General features: G+C 40.4%; 2 protein-coding genes across 8 annotated transcripts in view; one reads left to right on the plus strand and one right to left on the minus strand.

The window, feature by feature from the left end:
- The window catches only part of MAP4K5 (mitogen-activated protein kinase kinase kinase kinase 5), a 109,314-nt gene extending 104,007 nt beyond the window's left edge, over window positions 1-5,307 (minus strand). For 2 of the 3 annotated variants that reach the window (XM_038544671.1, XM_038544669.1), the window contains exons 1-2: window positions 4,445-4,505; window positions 3,976-4,192 (exon numbers count right to left, since the gene is read on the minus strand). In XM_038544671.1, the coding sequence (XP_038400599.1) occupies window positions 3,976-4,083 (108 nt within the window). In that variant the 5' untranslated portion in view covers window positions 4,084-4,192; window positions 4,445-4,505. Of the gene's footprint in view, window positions 1-3,975; window positions 4,193-4,444; window positions 4,506-5,178 lie in introns of those variants that run through there. The other variant, XM_038544670.1, reaches the window with a different exon arrangement.
- The window catches only part of ATL1 (atlastin GTPase 1), a 101,093-nt gene continuing 82,102 nt past the window's right edge, over window positions 4,863-23,853 (plus strand). For 2 of the 5 annotated variants that reach the window (XM_038544675.1, XM_038544676.1), the window contains exons 1-2: window positions 4,863-4,935; window positions 19,517-19,687. In XM_038544675.1, the coding sequence (XP_038400603.1) occupies window positions 19,654-19,687 (34 nt within the window). In that variant the 5' untranslated portion in view covers window positions 4,863-4,935; window positions 19,517-19,653. The other 3 variants (XM_038544673.1, XM_038544672.1, XM_038544674.1) reach the window with 3 other exon arrangements.

The following is a 23,853-nucleotide window of genomic DNA, read 5'->3' on the forward strand; positions in this document are numbered from 1 at the left end:
ATTAAATGAGTGTTTGTTCAACAGATCCTTTAAAAATGGTATTTTCAAAGAATATTTAATGACCAGAGAAAAATGCTAACTGTTCCAATTGAGTAGAAAAAAGATCTACATTGTGATCCTTAGAAATGTATCAGTTTAAAAACATTAGGAAAAAAATCTGAAATAAACTATACTGAATTATTAACAGTGTTATGTCTGGGTAATTTTCTATAACTATTATCATTTGACAAATACTTTTTGAGCATCTGTCTGCTATCATACAATGATGAACAAGAGCCATCTAGTCCTTCTTTCTTGTAGTTAAACATGTCATACTACGTAATCAATCAGAAAAAGCATGCAAGTTAGAAAAAAATACATGGGTTTGCCCTCTCTGAATTTATATCCCACAAAAGGTTTAAAAAATTCCTAGGGATGCCTGGGTGGTTCAGTGATTGAGCATCTGCCTTTGGCAAAGGCCAGGATCCTGGGGTTCTGGGATTGAGTCCTGCATCAGGCTCCTTGCAGGGAGCCTGCTTCTCCCTCTGCCTATGTCTCTGCCCCTCTCTCTGTCTCTCATGAATAAATAAATAAAATCTTAAAAAAATAATTCCTAGATCTTCTCTTGAATGGAGGTTGGGGACAATTTTGATACAAATATTTTTATAAAGACCACCCCAATGACTTGGGACAATTACGAACTATATCGTATACAATAACTGTCTAGATTACCTGACATGTCTAGTTCTTCTGTGGACCAAAGGTAGTGAAAACTCTCAATCTCTAGACTTCTTCTTCGGTTGGCAGATTTAAATATTAACATTAACACAAATAAAATTTGCTCAGCTGAAATTTAATCCGTCATCCAACTTCCACATTTCTTTTCTCTTTTGTGTTTCTTTCCCCTCTACCATTTCCTGCTCTATATATCTAAAAGAATTCTTACACGTTCAACCAGGGAATATGCAGCTTAAAATTAAGCTCTCCCCCACTGGAGATTCTCAGGGAAGACAGGAGATTGAGAGGGGAATCTATGTTTTTGAAGAGCATATATAAAAGTTACAAAGAGTCTCAAAGCTGGTTTTTTAAAGCTCCTGCTTCATAAGATACTTGCTTTTCCTTGCAAGAATAAAATCCTGCTCCAGATAGTTGCTGTAGTTGTAACATTTATTTAGAAAAGTAGATAATACCTGACTAGAATGTAACTAATTTACCTTCATTATTCTTCACTATTATTATTTTACTAGTTTGTATCACTGACTGAAAATACTTCTAAAGCTTCCAAGGATTTTCAGCTCATCAGAAACACAGTGATAGCAAAATTACTCTAACTGCTCTGAGTTTCAAAACTTCAGCACTACATTCTGATTGTTACATATTTTTAGGTATATAAAAAGGAATAAATACAAACTGACACAATTCTGTAAGGTTTAGAGAGCTGCAAATGGATATGCTATGAAATAGTTTTCCAGAAATATTTTTCCTAAAGAACTCAAATAATTAAAATTTGTACTAAAAATATATAGCTGGATATCTTAATAGACTTTATAGACAGACACAGAGTCTTAAGTGCTGAGTGTTGTGACGTCAAAAGACAACTAGGTGACAGAATTACTGAGAGTTATTCATTCGTTCATTTATCGAATTTTTAGAAGCACTTACTCTGTGGCAGGTATAATTCCAGGTACTGTGGGAGGAGTGAAAACAGATAAAAACTCCTGTCCTCATGGAGTATGTTAGTGGATTGAAACAGATAATAAACAAGAAAAAAATAAAGATTATGTTATGTGGTGATTAAGTGCAAAGAAAAAATACATTAGTAAAAAAAGATGTAGTGTAAAAGAAAGAAGGGAAGGGAGCAAGTCATGGCTGTCTGAGCAAAAACATTCTGAGCAGAGGAAAATGCAAGAACAAAGACCCAAAGGTAGGAAGATGCTTCTTATGTTTAAGGAAGAGAAAACAGACCAGTGTGGCTAGAACAGAATGAAGATGGTAAAGAGTAATAGATGAAGAGGGAGAGATAAGAGGAACAGCTGGGGCTTCCTGGAGGAGCTTGTGAGGAAGGTTTTCAAGGACAGGTAAGAGAGGTAACATTTGAAAGGGGGGTGGGAGGTGATTCCAGGTAATTAGAACAAAGGAAAACAAAAGATAAGGAACCAGGATATTGAGGATGTTTAGGAATCAGAGACTAGCCAGGAGTGGAATCAGTATACATATGTAAGTGCGAGGAAGCATGAATGTGGTGAGTAAGGAGATGGGGGGGAGGGGCGGTGAAGATGATGTATGATAAATATTCAGTCATTGATCCTCTCTTTAAGAGATGCGGAAGAGAGATGAGGCAGGGAGGTACCCCCTTTGCTTTTCCTGGCAAGAATAAATCCTGTTACAGAGAATTGCTGTAGTCATTATATTTATAATAATAATAATAATAAAGGTGATCTTGAAATTTTTGTGAAGAAAACATGTTAAATTTTCTTGTAGTAGGAAGAAAAAATATGTAAGAACTGGAATTTAGACTATTTCATTAACATGAACTGAATTGCACTGATCTAATACATAGTGACTCATAAGATGAAAATGACTAAAAAGTAGGAATGAGAAGACAAAATAAGAATTTCAATTTTTTAAAGAGCATTCCACAAAAGGGCTAATCCATGGCTAAACAATGCAGAGTTAATTACCTCTAATTCTACATAAAGAGGATTCTGTTATTTTTATCCACTTTGAATTCAAAGGTATTCACAACAGGGCAAGAATTGGGACTTTCCTCACAGTTCAAAACCCCATTCCTGTAACAGTGCCTAGCATAGAAGACTCAAATGTCCTTTTAATGAATAAAAAGCCTACCCATCACAGTCCATCTCAGTAAAATGACACAGTGCTAGAATTGTCATGTACTACTTCGAATCATTATTACTAATAGAACAATAAAAGCAAAAAAGGAGCTGAAAGGCAATGTTTTCTTTACATTCTACCATCTGTGCAATAAAATGACATACCCCAGAAGAGTCTACGGTAAATTACCCATATGACAGAAGACCATTTAAGCTATACATGCAGGAGCGTTGCTTGGAATAATGAGATATATATATTAAATCTAATGAGGAAAGCTGTTGCAAAAATCAAAGGAAATTTCCCTTAATATATCCATATGAGTTACATTAATGCTTCTCTTGAAATAGAAAAAACAAAAAGCATAAACCAATCTGAAGCGATCTCTTTCCTTTTAATCCTTCAAGAACCCAGTGGATTTATGGAATTGTTTGCTTCTCTATAATTCTTCTTTAATATTAAATTAACAGTACCTCACCCTCTCATTTGTCGCAAATAATGCCAGGGAACACAATTAAAAAGACAACAGCTCTTATCCCCTCTCCGGTCATGGAATGTTCTAAATCCCTGAGAGAGGAACTGCTAAAGTAGGGGGAAAAAAAACCCAAACAAACCACCAAATACAAATGATGAAACATCTGCCAGGAAAAGCAGAATCCTACATAGGATAATGTTTATGCACACATCATTTTGATTGGTATTAGACCGTTTACAGTGAAAACTGACAGATCTGGTTTCATTATGACTTTTAAAACTCAAGCTCAACCAGGTAAGAGTTTTTTTTTTTCTTTAAACGCAAACGCCTCGTGTCAATATTCTTTCTCACCTACTGTCTTTGATGCAGCATTTTTCCTTGCTGAGACTGGCACGTCCTCAAGTGCAACTCCTAGAAGCAGACTCGAACTCCCCCTCGATACCACAAACAAACGTAAGAAGCCTTCCTAGCACACACAGAAGTACAACAGTGGTTTTGCAAAGGTCTGGTTAGTTCTGCGTGTTGGCAGCGATCAGAGCAAGGAATGAAAATAAGGTGCTCTGAGCGGAGTAAAAAGGAAGCCTGGCCGCTTCATCCCCACGATGCGACAATAAAAGCATCCTCCCCACGCCTCACACTCGGCCGGGAAAGCGGCGCGGCGCGGCCCGGCCCGGCCCGGCCCGACTCACCTTGTAGACGTCCCCGTAGGTGCCACTGCCGACCCTCTGGACGAGCTCGTAGTCCTGCTGCGGGTTCCGCCTCAGGATGTCCGCGGCAGGCCGCAGCGGGGCCTCCATCTTCGCTCAGGGCCCGGCCCCCGCCGGCTCTGCCCCCGGCGCCCCGAGTCCCGCTAACGAGGATGAGCGGCGCCGCTTCCCAACATGGAGCCTCTGCCCGCAGCTCCGCCTGCACGAGGGACGAGCAGAGGCTGCAACCCCGGGCGGCCCGGCCCCTTCCCTTCCGCCCCGCCGGGGAGCGCGGACGAGCGGGCCTGGAAGGGTCCCCGGCGCCCCCTAGTCCCGTCCCGGGCGCGGCCCTTCCCCCTCCCGGCCGTCCGCGAACAGCCCGCCGGCCTCCCCGCCCGCCGGGGCCTGGGGCCGGCTCGGTACCCGAGGGGGGCGGCCCCGCTCTTTGTTGAGCGCGGAGCCAGGGACCTACTTCCACGCCGGCGCCCGCGTCCCGCGTCCCGCGACCCGCGACCCGGCGCCCGCTGCCGCTGCGGACCCTGCGCCGCCGCCGCCGCCGCCCCGCACGTCCGCTCGCAGGCGGCGGAGGCGCGTACCGCCGTCGCCGCCGCCGCCGCCGCCGCCGCCGCCGCCGCCGCCGCCGCCGCCGCCGCACCACGTCCCCCACCCGGGGCTGCGTCACCGGGTGAAACGTTCCCGGCCAGCGTGGGTCGGCGCCCAGCGGCCCGCCCGAGCGCGCCGGCCGCGGGACCAGAGTGCCGCCCTGAGGCCTGGTCGGGACACGACAGCCTCCCGGCCGCCAGGCCACCGCGCCCCCCCCCGGCCGGGGCGCGTCCTTCCTCCGCCCAGGCTGCGCTCCCCGCTGAGGTGACGGACGCCCCCCACCCCCACCCCCACCCCCACCCCGGGCGGGCCTTCGCGAGCCTACCGGCCTCCGCTAAACCGCCCCCCCAGATTCGCCAGGTAAATTTGGAGGGTGACGGGTAGAGGGGGGAAGGGTGGGCGCGAGGGCAGCCTCTCCAGGCCAACACGGAAAAGGTAGGTAGGCTGAGGGCACTGGGCCAGAAGTCACCTGGCCGCGGGGGCCGGGGAAGGAGGTCGCGGGAGTGCCGGCCTGGCCGCGCCGCGGCACACCCTACCACTGCACCTTCCTGTTTTGCAAATCATTCCCGGTGGTACCAGTTTGAGGCTGCACTACACACCTACCTGCACAACCTGTCTTCTCCTGAGTTTTTCCACGACATTTCCGAAAGCCTGAATTCCCAGGAAGCCTCAGTGGCCTTTATCCCTGTTGGCGATACACGCTATGCCTCATGGCGGGACTGCGCCTTGCATGGGATCCGGAGTTCTGCAGAAGATAAAAACAAAAGCAGAGACCACAACCTGCTTCTGGCTCTACCACCTCCTCAGTAGGTGATCTGGGGCAGCACATCATATTTGGCGATATCTCAGGGTCGTTATCTGCTGCTTTTGGGGTTAAGGTTTTGTATCTGGCACACCCCCCCCCCAAAAAAAAGTGTTTATAAGGCGTCTTACAGAATTATAGAGAGGGTTAATCCATATAAGAGGTCATAAACTACTTCACAGTGCACAGAGTATGGAAACAGGAGTTCGAGGAAGTCATTGGGCTGATGTTTCACAAGCTGTTTTGCAATTTCAGTTCCAGTCCTGTTCGTTCTGAAGGTAGAAATAAAGTTGCCAGATTTATGTATTTCAGTAGAAATACATAAAAGATATTTCAGTAGAGGTTTCGAACAGAAAAGCCAGATAATGCTCAGCCAATGCGTTTAGTAACTGAAAAATCAGGAAAGAGCAAGTTGCGGATGTTGGCTTGTGAGTTTGAGCATCCAATTCAATTCCGTTCTTGGGCGATATACTCCTTGTTGGTGATCATTGTAATTAATTGTATAATGTAGAAATTAAATTTACACCTTAACAGGACGAGGAATATATGTATTTTCTTGTGCTCCCTGCACAAAAGGCACTTATTTAGCGAACATAAGTAAGCTCAGACTTACATGCTCTATGGACAAAGCCTATGTGTTTGCTGCATTGAAAAAATTGTTGAAGAACAGTTCCTTCTTTCAAAGCTTCTTGGCACTTGTTTTGGTGGGCACATACTTTTGGCTTCAATGACTCAAAATCTTTTCAAATGTTCTATTGGTATCCTAGTACTTGTTTACAGTCATAAATTCTTTTTTTTCTTCCTTTGACCCTATGAGCATTGATCCTTTTTCTAGTCTGGAGTTTATTCTTACGTATTTATACTTGCATTATTCCAGAGAATTTGAGGCAGCATACAGAAAATACATACTATTACACAAGATAAAAATAGGTAAATGAAGAAATAGGTATGATGTTAAAGAGAGGGAAAAGAGGATACTAGAGCAATGCAGCAAATTTGCCAAAGCAGCGGGGTTTTATAGTGTTTTTGAGATCACAGTGAAGCAGTTGATCAAGAGAGGCACATCTTGTCCTACTACGAAGACTTTAGAGAATTTTACCTCATGAGCCTTCATAAAGTGGAAACGCTGAACTCCCAATTTGAAACAAGGGTAAGTGTCTGATAATCCTTCAAGCATGTTATTCTTGAAGCACAATGTTTGATACGAATTGAGTAATAAAAAGTTTGAGGTCATAGGCTTCAACAAGACTCTGGAGTGCAGATATTTTTATGTTGCCAGCAATGGCAGATCCATATGCTTTGACTATCAATTCAGAGGCGGATAGCATGGAAAAAGTTGAAATTTTACATGGTGATTTAAAAATATGTCTGCTATAATCATTACTTGTACTGCCATTGATGCAAAGAGGAAAACATTTGTTTTATTCTAACTCCAAAAGAATCTTATTTAAAAATATTTTTTAAAAATACTGGTTGAGTTCATTTAAACAAGATCAGTGAAATCATAGCTGGTGAGTTAAATATTACATGGTTGGTAGAGAAATTCAAGTTTAATATCCATAAAATAAACATTTGGCACATAAATTTAATTTTACATTCTAAACAATTAAGCACAGAGCTTTCAATAATATAATGTAATAATAATAATTTTAAAATTGTAGCTAGCAGTTTCTTACAAACTGCTGAATGTTATAACAAAGTATGGAATAAGAATACGTATAACTTGATAAGCCCTTTATCTCTGCCTCATTATCATATATTCTTTGTGTCTTCATAATATCTGACATGTAAAATATCTTCCAGGTTTTACTCTCATCTACATAACAACCTGTAATGGTTTGCTCTGTGTTTTGTAGTGTTTTTCCATTCTGTCACAGTTCTTTAGTAAAATGCTAATTGTAATCTGTGGCTCCTGGTTTCTTCAGCCAAGGCTGAATAAAAAAAAAAAAAAAAACTGGGAACATAAAATTTTTAACTTCTACCTAGGTAAGGTTTGCAACTAATTATCCAAGATAGAAAGCCTTATCAAAACTCAAGTGTGACAGAACAGAGCATGAGGACATTAAGTTTTGTGTATGGAACATGTAGGCTTAACCTGTATAATCTCCTGATGAACCTTCTGGCATAAACTAGTTGCAAAATGTAACACTGTGTGATTGAGTTTATTGCTCCATGGATTTGTTAGATATAATTAAATTTTGGAAGACATCTTCTGCCACAGTTATGATTTAGATTTTCAAATAGTTCAGCTATTCTTTCTGTTACTAATTAGAGTCGTCTATTGAGGGAAGAATCATGTTTTTGAAGAATAGAAGAGCTCTATTTTGTTCTGGACAGCAGTAGACCATGTATCTCATTCAGAATCAGTATCAAGTCAGTATGAGGGGAGTTTTAAAAAAGAAGTGTTGGGGGTACCTGGTTGGCTAGATCAGTGGAGCGTGTGACTCTTGATCTCAGGGTTGTAGGTTTGAGCCTACATTGGGTGTAGAGATTACTTAAAATCGTTTTAAATTATAAAAACAAAAACTTAAAAAATAAAAAAAGAACAGTTGCATATTCCTTTTTTTATCCAGCTTGAAATGATCATCTGATATGTTAAAATTAACCTTGATTCCCAGGATGGATTTTAGGTTTTTATCAGGATTGGTAGCAGGGTTCCTGTATTTGGCTCACAACTTGATCCCGTCTGCAAATTCAGTAACTAAGAAAAAATGTAAGTTATAAATAATCTTGCGTTGTTCCTTGATTTCCTCACAGTATAATAAGTATAACATTCAGAAGGGATGCTTAAAGTTTGCTTACACCTCATATAAACTAATGTTTCAAGAAGCCCTAATGGTCAGAAGAGACCACAATGCCTCACTGTGGCCCTATCCTATACCTCTACCACTCTTACAGTGTTCTAACTAGCTCTTTTTTTCCTTGCCCCTTTAAGATGAGTATAATAACGGCATTCCACTGTTTCTAGTCTCAGGGTGTTTCACTATCCCTTATTAGTTCCTTAAACCCTGTTCTCATTTTTAAAAATAGTCCTTTCATTAGATTCTCTCTTTGTGCTGTATCTTTCTTGCCAGAACCGTGATTAATAGTTACAGGTATTAGAAGAAACCTCAGGAAAGAAACCCTTGCTTTGTGGGATGGTATTACTCACATAATCTGGTGACTACCTATATAAACTTCTTGCCATGGAAAATGAAACAAGGGTGTCACAATTACTGAAATAACCATCAATAGTGACAGGAGATGGAGGGCGCAGCAATGGAAGGCCAATATCTAGCACTTAGCTGCTTTGGTAGTGATGATCACTAAAATCATGCTGTCACTTGCTCTGATTGCCTCTGAGAGAATACTTGGGGGAAAAAAAAAAAAGACAAATGGCCTGAGTTCCAAACTGAAGGCATGAGTAGAAAATCCAAAAGCTTCTTTGACAGCTTCAAAGAAACCTATTTCTCATGTAGCTGAAGGGGAAATAATGGCTGAGAATCAAGCCCATAGCTGAATAGTAAAGGCTCTTGAGTTGCAATAGTATTTAAATGTGAGACCTAGATCTGTTATGCCAAAGTAAGAGCTCTGGTATAGAAGTACTGGGATCCTGCAACAAGGATGGGGGCATTTGGGTAGATATAAATGACACTGAGAACTTTGAACAAGAGTAATGTTTCAGATAAGTGATAGACATTAAGAAGTGCACTTGTGATGAGCACCAGGTGATGTATGGAAGTGTTGAATCACTATACTGTACACCTGAAACTAATATGACACTGTATGTTAACTAACTGGAATTTAAATAAAAACTTTAAAAAGCAGAGAGATTTTAGCATAGCCCTGATGGAAAAGGACAAGACCTGTTCTTGGAGAAGAAAACTTTTGCACTGCTGGAATTACAGGGTCTTGCCAAATACCTGTGATTCAGGTTGACTTGAGCAGTGGTAGTCTTTCTGAATTGGCTATTTGAAGTTGGTAGTCTCTATGCTGAGATGCAAGAACTTCCAAGACATACTGTAGAGGAAGGAATCTGAAGATTCACGGAGATGGGAATGTTGAACTTGCCCTTTTATATGCATCTGGCTTAGTAATGCTCTATCCATACCATCCCTATAAGGGCCTATAATATCTGCCTTTATCAAAGCATTGAGATAAAGGGCTACAGATGTCCTTGAAAAATTATTTGGTGGCTGTCCTAATTGGTTGGAAATGATAATGGAGACGCCACAACGAAATCAGGATCCATGATTTCAGTGGGAATATTTGAGATCCTGGTAGAGTCCAGGTGGGACTTAACTGTCAAAGGCATGTTCAGCGCAATTACCATGATAACCCTCAGGAGGAAGTGATAATCAAGGGTGTTTGCAAGGATCTTCGATGGTGTATGATCATCAATGTCAATTAATTAAACCAATAGTCTACCTAAGTGCTACTTGACATATGTAAGCAGAAAAATTTCAGGTCTGATGAGAAATTGAACTCAGGTCACTGTGATGGTGATTCAATACATATCACCCAATTCTTAAACTGTAACCAGTTCACAAGTCTAGAGTACCTGAATTGAGGGAGAAGCCTCACAGTTGTATTTCTACATGTGGAGTCTTTACTAGAGCAAATCAACACAGCCCTTGGCACCTAGAATATAGCTATTGAATTGACACTTAGAATGTAGATTTCAGTTCCCTTTAAAAGAAATAATCAGAAGCAGTTTGCCTTCACATGACTTGGATAGCACTGTCATTATCTTAACCTCAGACCCATGTAAACACTTCAGTTATAATATGCTGTAATTCCAGAGGGACCTTTGTTTTCTTGATATCTAGTAGAACATCCTGTTAGTCTATTACCTTGATGACATAGTGCAAACTGGATAAGTAAACAGGAAATAGCAACTGCCCAAGGATACCTTAAAAAGACCCTTTTATCAGAGGATGAGAAATAAACCTAGTTCAGAGACCTGTGCAATAGTGAAATTTCTAAAAATCAGTGGAATTACTGTGTTCTACATCCACCTCAAAGAACAATACACAGTGCTTGGTTAGACTGTTTGGATTTTGGAGCCACCATATTGCACGTGCTGCTCTCTGACCCATTTACCATGTAAATCATATGGCAGCCAGTTTTTCATAAGACTTGGAAAAACAGAATGTCCTACAGATGGTCCAGGTTATTGGCACAAGCTGCACTGATAGGGTTTTGGTACAAGAATGTGCCCTCATCTCCTGACAACTATTCTCCATTTGAAAGGTAACTCTTGGTTTGTAACCAGGCCTTGGCAAAAACTAAACACCTGACTGGGGGATACTGAGTGACTATGTTTTGTGAACTGCTCTTTAGGAACTGGGTGTTATCTAATTTACTGAATCATTAATTGAACATGGGCAGCATAATTTCATTATCAAATGGAAAGGTGTATACTGGGGTGACCTGAGCAGATATGGAAGGCATGGACAGACTTCCTTTGTACCCATCCCTACTTCTTTGCCACCACCCCCCCCCCCCGCCTTTTTTGAACTTTTTCTCATGGTCATATAGCAGAGGAAGGAAAAGCTTGGGCCTCGTTTATTAATGGTCTGCATGATATACTAACACCAACTGGAAGCATATAGCCTCTGAATTATGGCACTACCCTTAATGAGGTGGCCTTGAAAAATAGGGTTGAAGAGAAGTTCTCCCCATGGGCATAATATTGAATAGAACATCTGGTTGTCCTCTTTGTTAGGAAGGAGGTATAGATCTATATACATGGCCTGAAGTTTAGATCTATATTTATGTAAAGTGGCTAGTAGGTGGGCCAGTAACTTGGAAAGAAGAATATCTGAGAAAAGGAAATAATGGGAGAGATAATACAGATGGATTCCCAAAATGGACCCAGAATGTGAAAATATCTGTGAACCACATAACTGCCCACAAGAGGGCATTCATTCCAATAATTAGGTCTACAAGATGATCTATTCTATGGTTGTCAGCCTCTACTTGATCACTCTGGTGCTAATTCAGTGGGCCCATGTACAAAAGAATGAAGTCCAAATGTGGATTCAATAGCATGGACTTCCATTTGCCAGGGATAATATTACTACCCCTAGGGAGTGTTTAACTTGCTTATAGCAGAGGCCATTGCAGGGGCCCCATTATGGTAGTATTTCCTAGACAGACCAGTCAACCACCTGGTGGCAATTTATTATACTAGATCCCTTCCATTATGCAAAGAAAAGGGATTCATTCTCATGGAAATAGATACAGATTCCAGATACAGGTTTACCTTCCCTGCCTGGAAAGTTTTGTTTTGTTTTTTGTTTTTGGGGTTTTTTTTTTTTTTTTGCTAGTACCACAATCCATGGGTTTACAGAATGCCTTATTTCATCATGTATTATAACATTAAGTTTAAGTGAGAAACTCCTTTTACTTTGAAGAAAATATAACAATGAAATCATGACCATGGAATTAACTAATCTTACATGAAATTCATCACTTAGAAGAAGCTAGTTTGAGGGAATGGAAGAAAGGTTTGCTGAAGAATCAGTTGTGGTGCTGGCAAGGAGATAACCCAGTGAGGATATGAGATAGGACTTAACTCTGTAGCCATTGTATGTTGCCATCTACCCTACATTCAGAATGTGTGAGCTTAGGAACCAAGGGATAGAGTGGTAGCTCTTCTACTATTCCTAACAACTCACCTGAAGAATTTTTGTCTCTACAACTTTATAATTTTGTCTTTAAAACATTGGGCTTAGTGGATCTTAAGGCCCAAGGGGCAGATACTCCCCAGTAACACAGTCACAATTTCATTAAATAGGAAACTGAAACTGTCAGCTGACCTATAAGAGGCCTTTTAGCCATTGAGGCAACAGTTAGGGGATCATTGTACCGATTGGAGTGATTGGTCCTCACTATTAAGGGAAATTGGTTGTTGCCCTACAAAGAAAACAAGAAGGACTATGTCTGAGACCCTACATGTGCACTAAGATACCTCTTGGTATTCACGTGTCTAATATTACTGAACGATGGGAAGCTGCAGCAACCCAGTAAAGATAAGGCCACTAAGGACTTGGACCTATGGAAGTAAGTTTTGGGTCATCCTATCAGAGGAGATACCACTGAAGGATGGGGAAAAAAGGAAAGCTGTGATTATCACCTTAGGCCTTGTGCTCAAAAACTATCTTCTCTCCCTGTTTCCTTATTATCAGGACCACAGTTTTATTGACCTTTTTTGAGTGGCTATGTCTATCAGATGAGACAGAGACCCTCCCCAATGCTAGGGGAGAAATCTCAATTGGCCTAGCCTCATTTCTCTTACTACAAGGATGGTTTATGATAGACAATTCTAGACAATAACAGGTAAAGTCTAGGTAAAGTCTATGGGAGTGCTTCTGGAGGGTTTTCCTTGTATTTATCAAGGTACATAAGGCACAGACATGCCTTTTTCTGTTTCTAGGCATGGCTAACTGTGCTGATGACTAGAATGGCAGATGCCATTTTGGAACCCTGATAGGAGCCCACATTACAAAATAAGTCCACATGCTAAAGGTAGTGAAGTGCAAACTTGGTCCTTGTGGCCAAAGCCTGCTGTTATTCTCCAAAATCCATTTCCCTTCATTTAAAAAAAAATATTTATTTCAGTAATCTCTACATCCATCATGGGGCTCAATGACCCTGAGATCAAGAGTCACATATTCTTCCAACTGAGCCAGCCAGATGTCCTCCCTTCTTTCTTTAGTATTAGGTCTTTTACATTTTAGTTAGATACACATATACATAATATATTTATCAAATAAGTGAGACATGTACTGTCAATGGTATTTGACTAGAGATGATATGTGCCGCTTTTGGGTTATATTTTTAGAATGGAAATATGCCCTTCTTTCCTTTCTTTCTATTTGGCTGAATGAGGATGCAAATGCCCAAGTAACAATCTTGGCTTATACAATGGAAGTCCAATATTAGGTTCTTTGATATTTCAAAGCTACCATATTAGCCCTGGAGGGTTTATGTTCAGATTATATCAGGAGAGAGAAATGAATATCTGTCTTAAGCCATTGTAATTTTTTACAGCAGCCAAATCCATGTCCTAACTAATATTGTTAATGATGTTAAGCTGCTGAATTAATCACCACAGAACAAACCTGTCTTCAAAAAAATTATGTGACAGTAAATGTCCATTTGGATTAAGCTATTTTGAGTTACAGCCCAAAGCATTTTAACTGATATACTTTTCCAAGCTTGCTAGTTATACAGGGAAGGAATGAGTTGTAGCATCAACTACTGAGAAACTTGTGATTGAGAGAGCCCTTTTCATTCTTAAGGAGGTTACATTTTATTTTATTATTTTTTCTTTTTTTATTGAAGTATAATTAACACAGTTATATTAGTTTTAAGTGTACAATATTAAATAGGCCTAGGCATTCCTCAGTGCTCAGTGAGTATGCTCTTGATCCCCTTTATTTCACGCATCCGCCAGTCACCTCCTCTCTGGCAACCACCAGTTTCTCTGTATTTGATTCTGTTTTTTTGTCTTTTTTGTTCATTTGTTTTTCTTAAATTCCACATATGAATGAAATCATATGGTATTTATCTTTCTCTGTTGGACTTACTTCGCTTAGCATTATGCACTCTAAGTCCATCCATGTTGATGCAAATGACAGAATGAAGAGAGCCTTTTTTTATGATGGGGAGAAATGAGCATGGTGAAGGAACTGATGGGAAAAAAATCATTGAGGATATAGGAGGGAAGGAACAAAATATGGAGTAACATCCCAGAGAAGTCAGGATGAAAGGAGAGCTAGAGTACTAATGTACAAATACCTTTTCTTCTTTTTTTCTGATTTAAAATAAACTTGACTTTAATTTTTTAAAAGCAGCCTAGTAATATATACCATGCCATATAATTCACCAATTTAAATTGTGTAACTCAGTCATTCTTAGTATATCCACAGAGTTGTACAGAATTGACTTCAAACATTTAAAAAAAATTTAAACACCCCAAAAAGAAACCTGTACTCACTAGCAATCACTCTCCACTTTTTCCTTAACCCCTCTTCCACCCTCCTGCCATAGGTGACCAGTGATCTACTTCCTGTCTTTATAAATATGCTAATTCTGTACATTTCATATAAATGGAGTCATACAATATGTGGTCTTTATGATTGACTTCTTTCAGTTAGCATAATGTTTTCAAGATCCATGGTGTAGCATATACCAGTACTTCATTACTTTTTATGGCCAAATAATATTCCATTATTTAGATATACAATGTTTTATTTATCCATTCATCAGTTATTTGGCATTTAGGTTATTTCTACCTTTTGGCTCCTGTGAATCATGAGTCTTCCTGTACAAGTTTTCACATAGCATATGGTTTCATTTCATTTGAGTATATATGAGTGGAATTTCTGGGCCATATGATAACACTATGTTTAACTTTTTGAAAAGCTGCCAGACTGGGCAGCCCCGGTGGTGCAGTGGTTTGGCGCCGCCTGCAGCCCGGGGTGTGATCCTGGAGACCCAGGATCGAGTCCCACATCGGGCTCCCTGCATGGAGCCTGCTTCTCCCTCTGTCTGTGTCTCTGCCCCTCTCTCTGTATCCATGAATAAATAAATAAAATCTTTAAAAAAGAAAGAAAGAAAAGCTGCCAGACTGCTTTCCAAAGTAACTGCACCATTTTATATTCTCACCAGCAGTGTATGGGTGTGCCAAGTTCTCCACATCCTCACCTACTCTCATTATTGTCTTTTTCATCCTAGTAGTTAAGAAGTAGCATTTCATTGTGAGTTTTTTTTTTTTTTTTTTTTTTTTTTAAGTAGGCTCCACTCCCAGTGTGGAGCCCAATGTGGGGTTTGAACACATGACTCTGAGAGAAGCTTGAACTGGTATCAGGAGTCAACTGTGCCACCCAGGTGCCTCTCTTTGTGGTTTTGATTTGCATTTCCCTAGTGACTAGGATATTAATCATCTTTTCATGTGTTTTTGGCCATTTGTACGTCTTCTGTGGAGAAATGTCTATTTAATAGATCCTCTGCCCATTTTTAAAAATTGAGTTATTTGTATTTTTACTCTATCATACTAATACTTCAGATTCCAACTCAACACCACAGTATTCATTCTATCCTTACCCCTTTCTTTATTATAACTTCATCTTAAAAAGCAAGAAATCTGGTTCTGCTTATGTACCATATATTTGTTCAATCCTAGTGCATATATAAAATAATTTCAGAATTGCTAGCCCATGTATGACTTGGGAGGAAAAAATATGAAGTATCTTGTATACCTGAAATTAATGTAACATTGTATATCAACTATACTCAAAATAATTTTTTTAAGTAAACTGGAGTATGATACTTGTATACAATTTGTGTCTCTAGTATTATAGCACATAGTCAAAATACTGTTTTCTAAAGTTTTTCAGATTAATTCTGAAATTAATTTCTCAGATTAATTCTTCCTACACCTAGTTATGTTATTTACCTGTAATATAATTCAGTTCACTTAAAAAATTTTATTATTTACTGTTTGTAATTCCATTTTGAGGCCTCCCTCTACCCCCATATCTTGGTTGGTTTCAATTATTTATTTATTTTGGAGAAAGTGAAACATTACCATGGCTCTCAGAAACAGCTATATAAAAAGGTTACATCTAAGAAAGTATCAGTCTTCCTCATCTCTACTACCCTGTTCCCATTCTCCCATTACTTTCACTCTATTCTCATCCATCCTATAGGTAACTGATCTCACTAGTTTCTAACTTATTCTTCTTGTATTTCTTTTGTGTGGATGAGCAGATATCTTTGTTCTTTCATATCCTTTTCTTTCTTTTAAGGATAGGTAAAGTATTTTCACTGTTCCCCCTTCCATTTGATAGTATTCTGGAAATGAGTCTGTATCCGTTCAAAGAAATCTTCTTTATTCTTTTTTATAGCTGTGAGGTGTTCATTGTATAGACATATTCAACCACTCTCAGATACAGGTATCTAAGTTGTTTCCAGTATTTTGCAATTTCATAAGATGCTGTAATAAATAACCCTGTATATATGTATTTTCATATGTATTTCATATGGTTCCTATGTATTTGGACTAGATTAAACTCATTGTTTTAAAAAATAAATACGTTCTTTTTTTTATTATTTGTTTAAGAGATGAAGAGGGACAGAAGGGGAGAGACTATTAAACAGGCTCCACACCCAGCATAGAACCCAACTCGGGGCTCGATTATATGATCCTGAGATCATGACCTGAGCTGAAAACAGGAGTCAGATGATTAATTGACTGAGCCACCCAGGTGCTCCCTAAAATAAATTTTTCTAACAATGTCTACTGTCAGAGTCTAGAAACAGTGAAATTTCTGCTAAGAATGAGCACAACTAGCACCAGATCTTGGTTTCTGAATTTTTTTTTTTTTCTCATTACAAGTAGGCAGAATTTCTTGGAGAAGTTGGCTAATTCTAGTCCTGAGGCAGGGAAAAATACAAGGGAAACTTGAAGCATTTTCTTATGCCAAAAAATAAGGAAGTGATCAAAGACAAATAAACAGACGTTAAGAGGACATAGATGTTACCTTGAAGGGATTCCCATTGGTGAAATTTAGGGCAATTTGAGAACTAGAAAGAATAATGAGGGTAAATAACACAATAAAATTTTTTTGCTTTAGATTTCATAAATCCATAGTGGTTCTCAACAAAGATGGGAAAGGGAATGCCAGCTGCTAACTGTAAATGTAAAAGAAATTATATAATTATTTTAAAATCATGATTTAAAAATCACTAATATAAACTTGATTCAGGGAAGGGTATCGATGGATTCTAAAAACCATTGAGTGAAGTTCTTAGCCAAGATAGTCACACAGTCTCAAGTATTATCCTACGATTACCTATTAATTACAAAGAGGTTTTTTAAAAAAATAAATTTCTTTTTCAGTTAAAAATATATATTGTAAAGGCCCACATATAGGAAAAAAAAGGATGTGTATTGAATTATACAACTGTGTGTGTGTGTGTGTGTCTGTGTGAGTGAGTGTACTATAATTTTTTAAATGAGATTCACTGAAAGGGATTATCAGACTGGAATGTGAGCTGAGAATTATAAATAAGATATATAAGAAAAGCAGAACACACTTCTTTTAGTCTATGAATTTGGTTTGTAGGTACAGGATTGAGATAATTCCTATCTTCCTATGTTGTTTCATTAGTGTTTAGGGAATGTATCTCTATTGAACATAGTCCCCTTTAAAACTATAATGTAAACTTGGTTTACAGTGTTCACAGCTCTGAGGTCACTAGAACCATTAACCAAAATATGGAATGTATAAGATTTGGCAGTGGTGGTGAAGTAGTTTGGGTTTTGATATGTTGATTTTGAAGTGTCAGTAGAAAAACAAAGTGGGGCAGCCCCGGTGGCTCAGTGATTTAGTGCAGCCTTCAGCCCAGGGTGTGATCCTGGAGACCCCGGATAGAGTCCCACATTGGGCTCCCTGCATGGAGCCTGCTTCTCACTCTGCCTTGTGTCTCTGCCTCTCCTTCTCTCTCTCTCTCTCTCTCTCTCTCTCTCTCTGTGTGTCTCTCTCATGAATAAATAAGTAAAATCTTAAAAGAAAAGAAAAGTGAAGATGACCTCAGACAGTTATAAATTTGGTTCTGGTATGGTGATTTTCTCTCTTTAAGAAAGCTTAAGACTAGGGATGCATAGGTGGTTCAGCAGTTGACTGCCTGCCTTCAGCTCAGGGCGTGATCCTGGAGTTCTTGGTTGGAGTCCCACATCAGGCTCCCTGTATGGAGCCTGCTTCTCCCTCTGCCTATGTCTCTGCCTCTCTTTCTCTGTGTCTCTCATGAATAAATAAATAAAATCTTTAAAAAAATTCTTTCAAAAAAAGAAAGAAAGAAAGAAAGAAAGAAAGAAAGAAAGAAAGAACGAAAGAAAGAAAGAAAGAAGAAAGAAAGCTTAAGACTAGAAGAATAGATTGGGGAATTATCAGGATGGAGATCTTGTCTGAAGCCATGATAGCAAGTTATATTGAGTGAACGTAGAATGAGGAGTTGCTTATGATGAAGAATAAGCAGAGACCAAAGATCTGGTAATTAAGAGACGGTAGTAATCTTGTAGGCAAAACTGATCTGTAGAGTGTGGGCAACAACCAAATGCAGGAGAAAACTGTGTGAAGAATGGGACGGATAATTGTATCTTGAGAGTCAAATAGCATGAAAGGACTGTTTCTAGAGAGATTGAGAATTTTTTTTAAAGTGTTTATTGCATTTTGCTTTCTATTCAAAACTGCAACCTTTGTGTCTGCCAAGGCTCACTCAGACTATGTAATATGATTTTACTTAAAATATTTGGCAATATAGGGATACCTGGGTGCCTCAGCGGTTTCAGTGTCTGTCTTTGGCTCAGGGCGTGATCCCCGGGACCCAGGGATCAAGTCCCACATCAGGCTCCCTGCATGGAGCCTGCTTCTCCCTCTGCCTGTGTCTCTGCCTCTCTTTGTGTCTTTCATGAATAAATAAAGTAAATCTTTAAAAAATATATATGTATTTGGCAATATAACTTCAGAGTTTTTCTTTGCAAATCTAGTGAGTAATTTTGCCCACTATATGTTGGGTTAGTTACATATTATGATGGATCTCCAGCTTTCATTTATCTTGATCTTGATCTAAATTTTGCTGTCCTAATTTTAAAAGTCAGGCCTGTTTGGTATACAGGTACAAAAATGCCCAAAACCCTCTTTACCAACATGACCTTGCTTTTAAAATGGGTGGGGGGGAGGGGTATAATGCCTGGTAGGTAAATGCAGATTATTTTAACGTTTTTATAAATGTTGCCTGCATATTTTAAATGTTGCTTGCATATTGGCACTAATGTGTAACTATGCTAGAAAACGGGTATTTGAACATCCTGAATAATGCAGTATATTGGTTTGTGTAGTTCTGTGACTGGCTAATGCTGTTAAATTCTTTGAGAGTGTGTTTGAGGGGGGTGCTGCTTTTTGTTTGTATGTGTGTTTTCCATTGAAAATGTTGCAGTACATCCTCTGTCCCTGTCTTCATGCTATGCGGGTGGGCTGAGGTAGGGAGGGTGTGACGCCGGTATTTGTGTGAACTCAGGCTTGTGATGCTGAGCTTGGTTCATCCGCTTTCTCCTCCCTTCTCCTCCCCACTCCTTCTCACCAGCGCCACAGCAACATCCTCAGAGTCTCAGCGAGCTGCGCCCAGCGCGGGCACAGAGCCTCCCACTGCCAGTAACCTGCGGCCAGGGAGAAGAGCCAGCGCAGTGACAGCGCCTCACCGCCACCAGTCCCCAGACCACCATGGCCAAGAACCGCAGGGACAGAAACAGTTGGGGTGAGTAGCATATGGTGACTTCTGCAGCCTGCACGGGGACGCTTTCTGCTTCTGGGGACAAGGGGGACAAGAGGGCCAAGGGCTGATCGGCGCCAGAGTCCAGGGCTGGGAGACGGGCCACAACCGAGCAGCTCCCCGTAGGGCCGGAGAAAGCATGGCTGAGTGGTACCGGTGTAGCCGGAATCGCGTTGTGGGGCAGGGCTGCGGCTTGGCGAAGGCCGGAGCCCCCTGCTTCTCCCCCACCCTCCCACCCCCAGTCCTCCTCCTCGCAGCATTTGGACAGCACCCGCCAGGCGCCTCGGGGGACTCGTTGGTTCCGCTTTAGCGATCCGTAGGCTGGAAGGCGATGGGAGTAGGCAGGGGCTGTTGTTACCCAGCCGAGAGGGGTGAGGGGCGAGGGAGTGAGGATTCCTAACCACCATCCCCTTTTCGGGGAGCTCTGAGCCCTTCCGCCAGGCGGGGCGCGGGCTCCTGAGCGGGCGGCGTGCTGGAACAATGAGGCAGATCGCGCCGGGCCGGGGGCGGGCGGGGTGGGGGGGAGGTGCAGGGGAGCGTTGCGGACCTGAGTCACCCAGGAGAAGGGGCGTCCGCTTGCGAGTCCCCCAGCGCTGCAGTTCTTGTTTTAATATGGGGCTTGGCTGGGGAAATTGGGAAGAAGGGAAGCAAAGTTGTGGTTTCCAGCCGCGGCTCCACCCCAACCTGGTACCCCATTGAGGCCAGCCCTAAGGGTGGCATTGTTCTTTGGTTATACCTTTTGGAGATATTGGACTCATGATTCAGCACCAGGCCGAGGGGAGGGGGGAGGAGAGGCTCGGCCCAGTGGGTTCACGCCGCGAGTGGGTGGGCGGCGCTCACGCAGGCGGAGAAGGGAGAACGCAGTGATGCAGGAGAAATCGCGGCCCCGCCCGCTCTCCTGCTCCACACTTGCTTCAGGACGGATAGTGTGGGCAGATGGGGCGTCTTTTTCTGCCTTAGGCTCTCCTTTTCTTATAGCCACAGTGCTAGCCTCACTAACATCTTAGGAACGAAAGCCTTTCAGGGCATTTTATTATCTGAACCAGAGCAGATCGTGGGCCACTGTTACTTGGCGGGTAAATATTTTGCTCATTACCTTTAAGTTGTTATATGGAAAGTTTACATCCACTAGGAGTTTGGAGCTCCTTGATTCTCTTCTGTGTCTCAATGAGGTCTCTTTTATAACTATCTTTCAGACCAATAGGTATAAATTTAAATTTTAATTGGTTGTTTGGGGCTGACTTTTAACAAAAGACTGTATTTCTCCTTGCCTCTCTGGTCACAGGGCCAGCTTAACTCCCACTAGGCAAGGTTTACAACTGAGATAACCCAAGGTTTGTGGTCAGTGTGGGGAGATGGTACAGGGAAGTCTGTCTTTAGTTGTCTGAATTTAAGAGAGAGCAGTCCCATTTTCTGATATTACCAAACCCCAATTTTAGTAAGTGTGACTATTGCAGTAACACGGTTTTCTTTGCTTCTTATGAAATTATGAGTGAGCTTTCTCGGTGTTCTCCTACCACCACCACCCTTTGCCTTGGCTACCAGAGTAGGAATTTCCTGAACTCACAGTTAAGGTGTGTATGTTCAAGTCAGTTTTGTCTTGATCCCTGTGCATTGCTGACTCAACCCTGTTAAAAGACATACATGTGAAAATTTATTCTAAGTATTAAGATTTTTCTCCTTCGTGAAGCTTTAGATCATTATTCTTCATTATTTCTTTGGGTATGGATTTCGTATTAGTGGAAGCTTTTTCTGTCTTGGGGATGTGGTTCTCAAAGGGGATTTGCATAAAAATCACATTGGGAACTTATTAGAAATGCATATTCCCACATCGTCAAGCCAGAATTTTTAAAAAATTATTTTTATTTATTTTTTATTTTTTAAAGTTTTAATTTTAATTTGTTAGTTAACATAGTGTTATATTAGTTTCAGGTGTACTATATAATGATTCAACATTTCATACAACACCCAGTGCTTATCATCACAAGCACACTGCTTAATCACCATCATCTGTTTCACTCATCCCCCACCTTCCTCCCTCTGATAACCATCAGTTTGTTCTCTATAGTTAGGAGTCTGTTTCTTGGTTTGTCTCTCTCTCTCTCTCTCTCTCCTTTTTATCCCCTTTGCTCATTTGTTTTGTTTCTTAAATTGCATATATGAGTGAAATCATGTGGTATTTGTCTTTCTCTGATTTATTTTGCTTAGCATAATACGCTGTAGTTCCATCCATGTTGCTGCAAATCAGTCAGAGTTTTTCAATCAATAGGTCTGAAGTGGGGTCTAGGAATCTGCCTTTTAATTAGCATTTTAGGTGATTGACAAGCATTAGATTATTTATATTTAATGGGAACATGTCCCAGACAGTTAATCTAGAAGTCATCAAGAGTTTCAACTCAAGTGATGAATTAGAAAAAGGAATGCTGAAGTCACTGTGTGTTCATTGGATATTTTCACAGAAAAGAAAAACTGAAATTGTAAAGTCTTGATGCTCTGTGGAAATGCTTTACTACTGAGGTTTTTCTTTGCTATAAAGAATAAATCTCTTAGAAAAGTGTAGCAAATGGAGTAGGAAATAGAGGTCTTTGATGAAGATGTTAGCCATATTTGTCCTGATTCCATTTTATTACTAGCACCTAATGCAATAGCCAACATGCAATAGGCATTTAATAATAATAATAGCTACTGTCATTGAGCTAATATCATATGAAGTAGGCATTCTAATCCTCATTTTATATATCAAAGATAAATGATAAAGCCAGAATTCCAATTCTGGCAGTTTGACTTCAGATTCTTTTATCTTCACCACTGTGCTCTACTGCGTCTTTGCTGAATTGGTAATAATTTCTGTGTTGTATAGAACTACAGTTTTCAAGGCATAGTCACTGGCATTATTGCATTTAATCTTTAGGTTCTTTAGTTGCCAGGACATAGCCTTTTGCAAATAAACTAAATCTCAGGTAGGTTAAATAATTGGCAAAAATCATATATTTAGTAAGTTAGAGGTACTGAAATTAGAACCTAGAGTTGGTCTTCTACTTTACTATCTTTTTTTTTTTTTTTACTTTATTATCTATAACATAATACTGTGGAATATTTTGTAAGGTAATGGGACATGGTTGAGGGTAAAGGGAAAGCAGGCTCTTGTAGAAGCCAGGGGTCTGTGATGAGAAAAAATTCAGATGATAGCTTGTAAAAAAAAAAAAAAAAAGACAGTGAACTAACCTTGTCATCTAGCTGAATACTTTCCAGACTAGTTAGAAAGCAGTGGGTGGAAGTCAAAGGTAGACTACCCAGAATTGGCAACTATAGTGATTTCCAAGAAAAGGGCAAGAGAGATTTGCAAAATCTGTACAGGAAGCCTACAATTCAGAGAATTCTGTAGGACCATATCACAACTAATATTTTTTTTTTTACAACTAATATTTTTATCTGAGTATTCAGAGACCTGTTAGGTTCCAATAGGGCCATGGAAACTACAAAGCAGAAAAGCATCTCTTCTAACACTCAGAAATGGGGTGTTGTTTGAGGATCATACCCAGAGATACAACTGAGAAGCAGGTCTATGAGTAGAACTGAGAATCCCGACACCTGTACATAAATCTACACTGAACCAGAAGTTTATTTTTCTTATTTTTAAAAAAGAGTTTATTTACTTGAGAGAAAGATAAAGTGAGTGAATGAGAGAGAGAGAGAGAGAATGAGAATGAGTGGGGGTAAGGGCAGAGGGAAAAGGAGACTCCCTGCTGGGCAGGGAGCCTGATGAGGGGCTCAGATTCCAGGACCCTCTGATCATGACCTGAGCCAAAGGCAGATGCTTAACTGACTTAGCCATCTAGGTGCCCCTGAACCAAAAGTTTAAATAAATTTAAGCATTTGAAAGTCCATTCTTCAGAGGTAGACATTATTATGCCCATTTTAATATATAAGGAATTCCAGACTCAGAGACCATGAGGATATGTGCCAGAGGTCCCTTAATTTATGTTATGAATCCAAGATTTAAATACAGGATTGTTTGCTTCCCTAGTCCAAGTGATGAAGATGAAGAACTAAAATAGTACTCCAAAAAGGTGCTGCAACAAGCCTATCTAGGTTTAAGCTGGTATGAGAAATCAATGCTCTATAAATTTGATCGTCTTGGACTAGAAAAG

This window comes from Canis lupus, chromosome 8, assembly GCF_011100685.1.
Source record: "Canis lupus familiaris isolate Mischka breed German Shepherd chromosome 8, alternate assembly UU_Cfam_GSD_1.0, whole genome shotgun sequence".
Classification (NCBI taxonomy): Eukaryota; Metazoa; Chordata; class Mammalia; order Carnivora; family Canidae; genus Canis; species Canis lupus.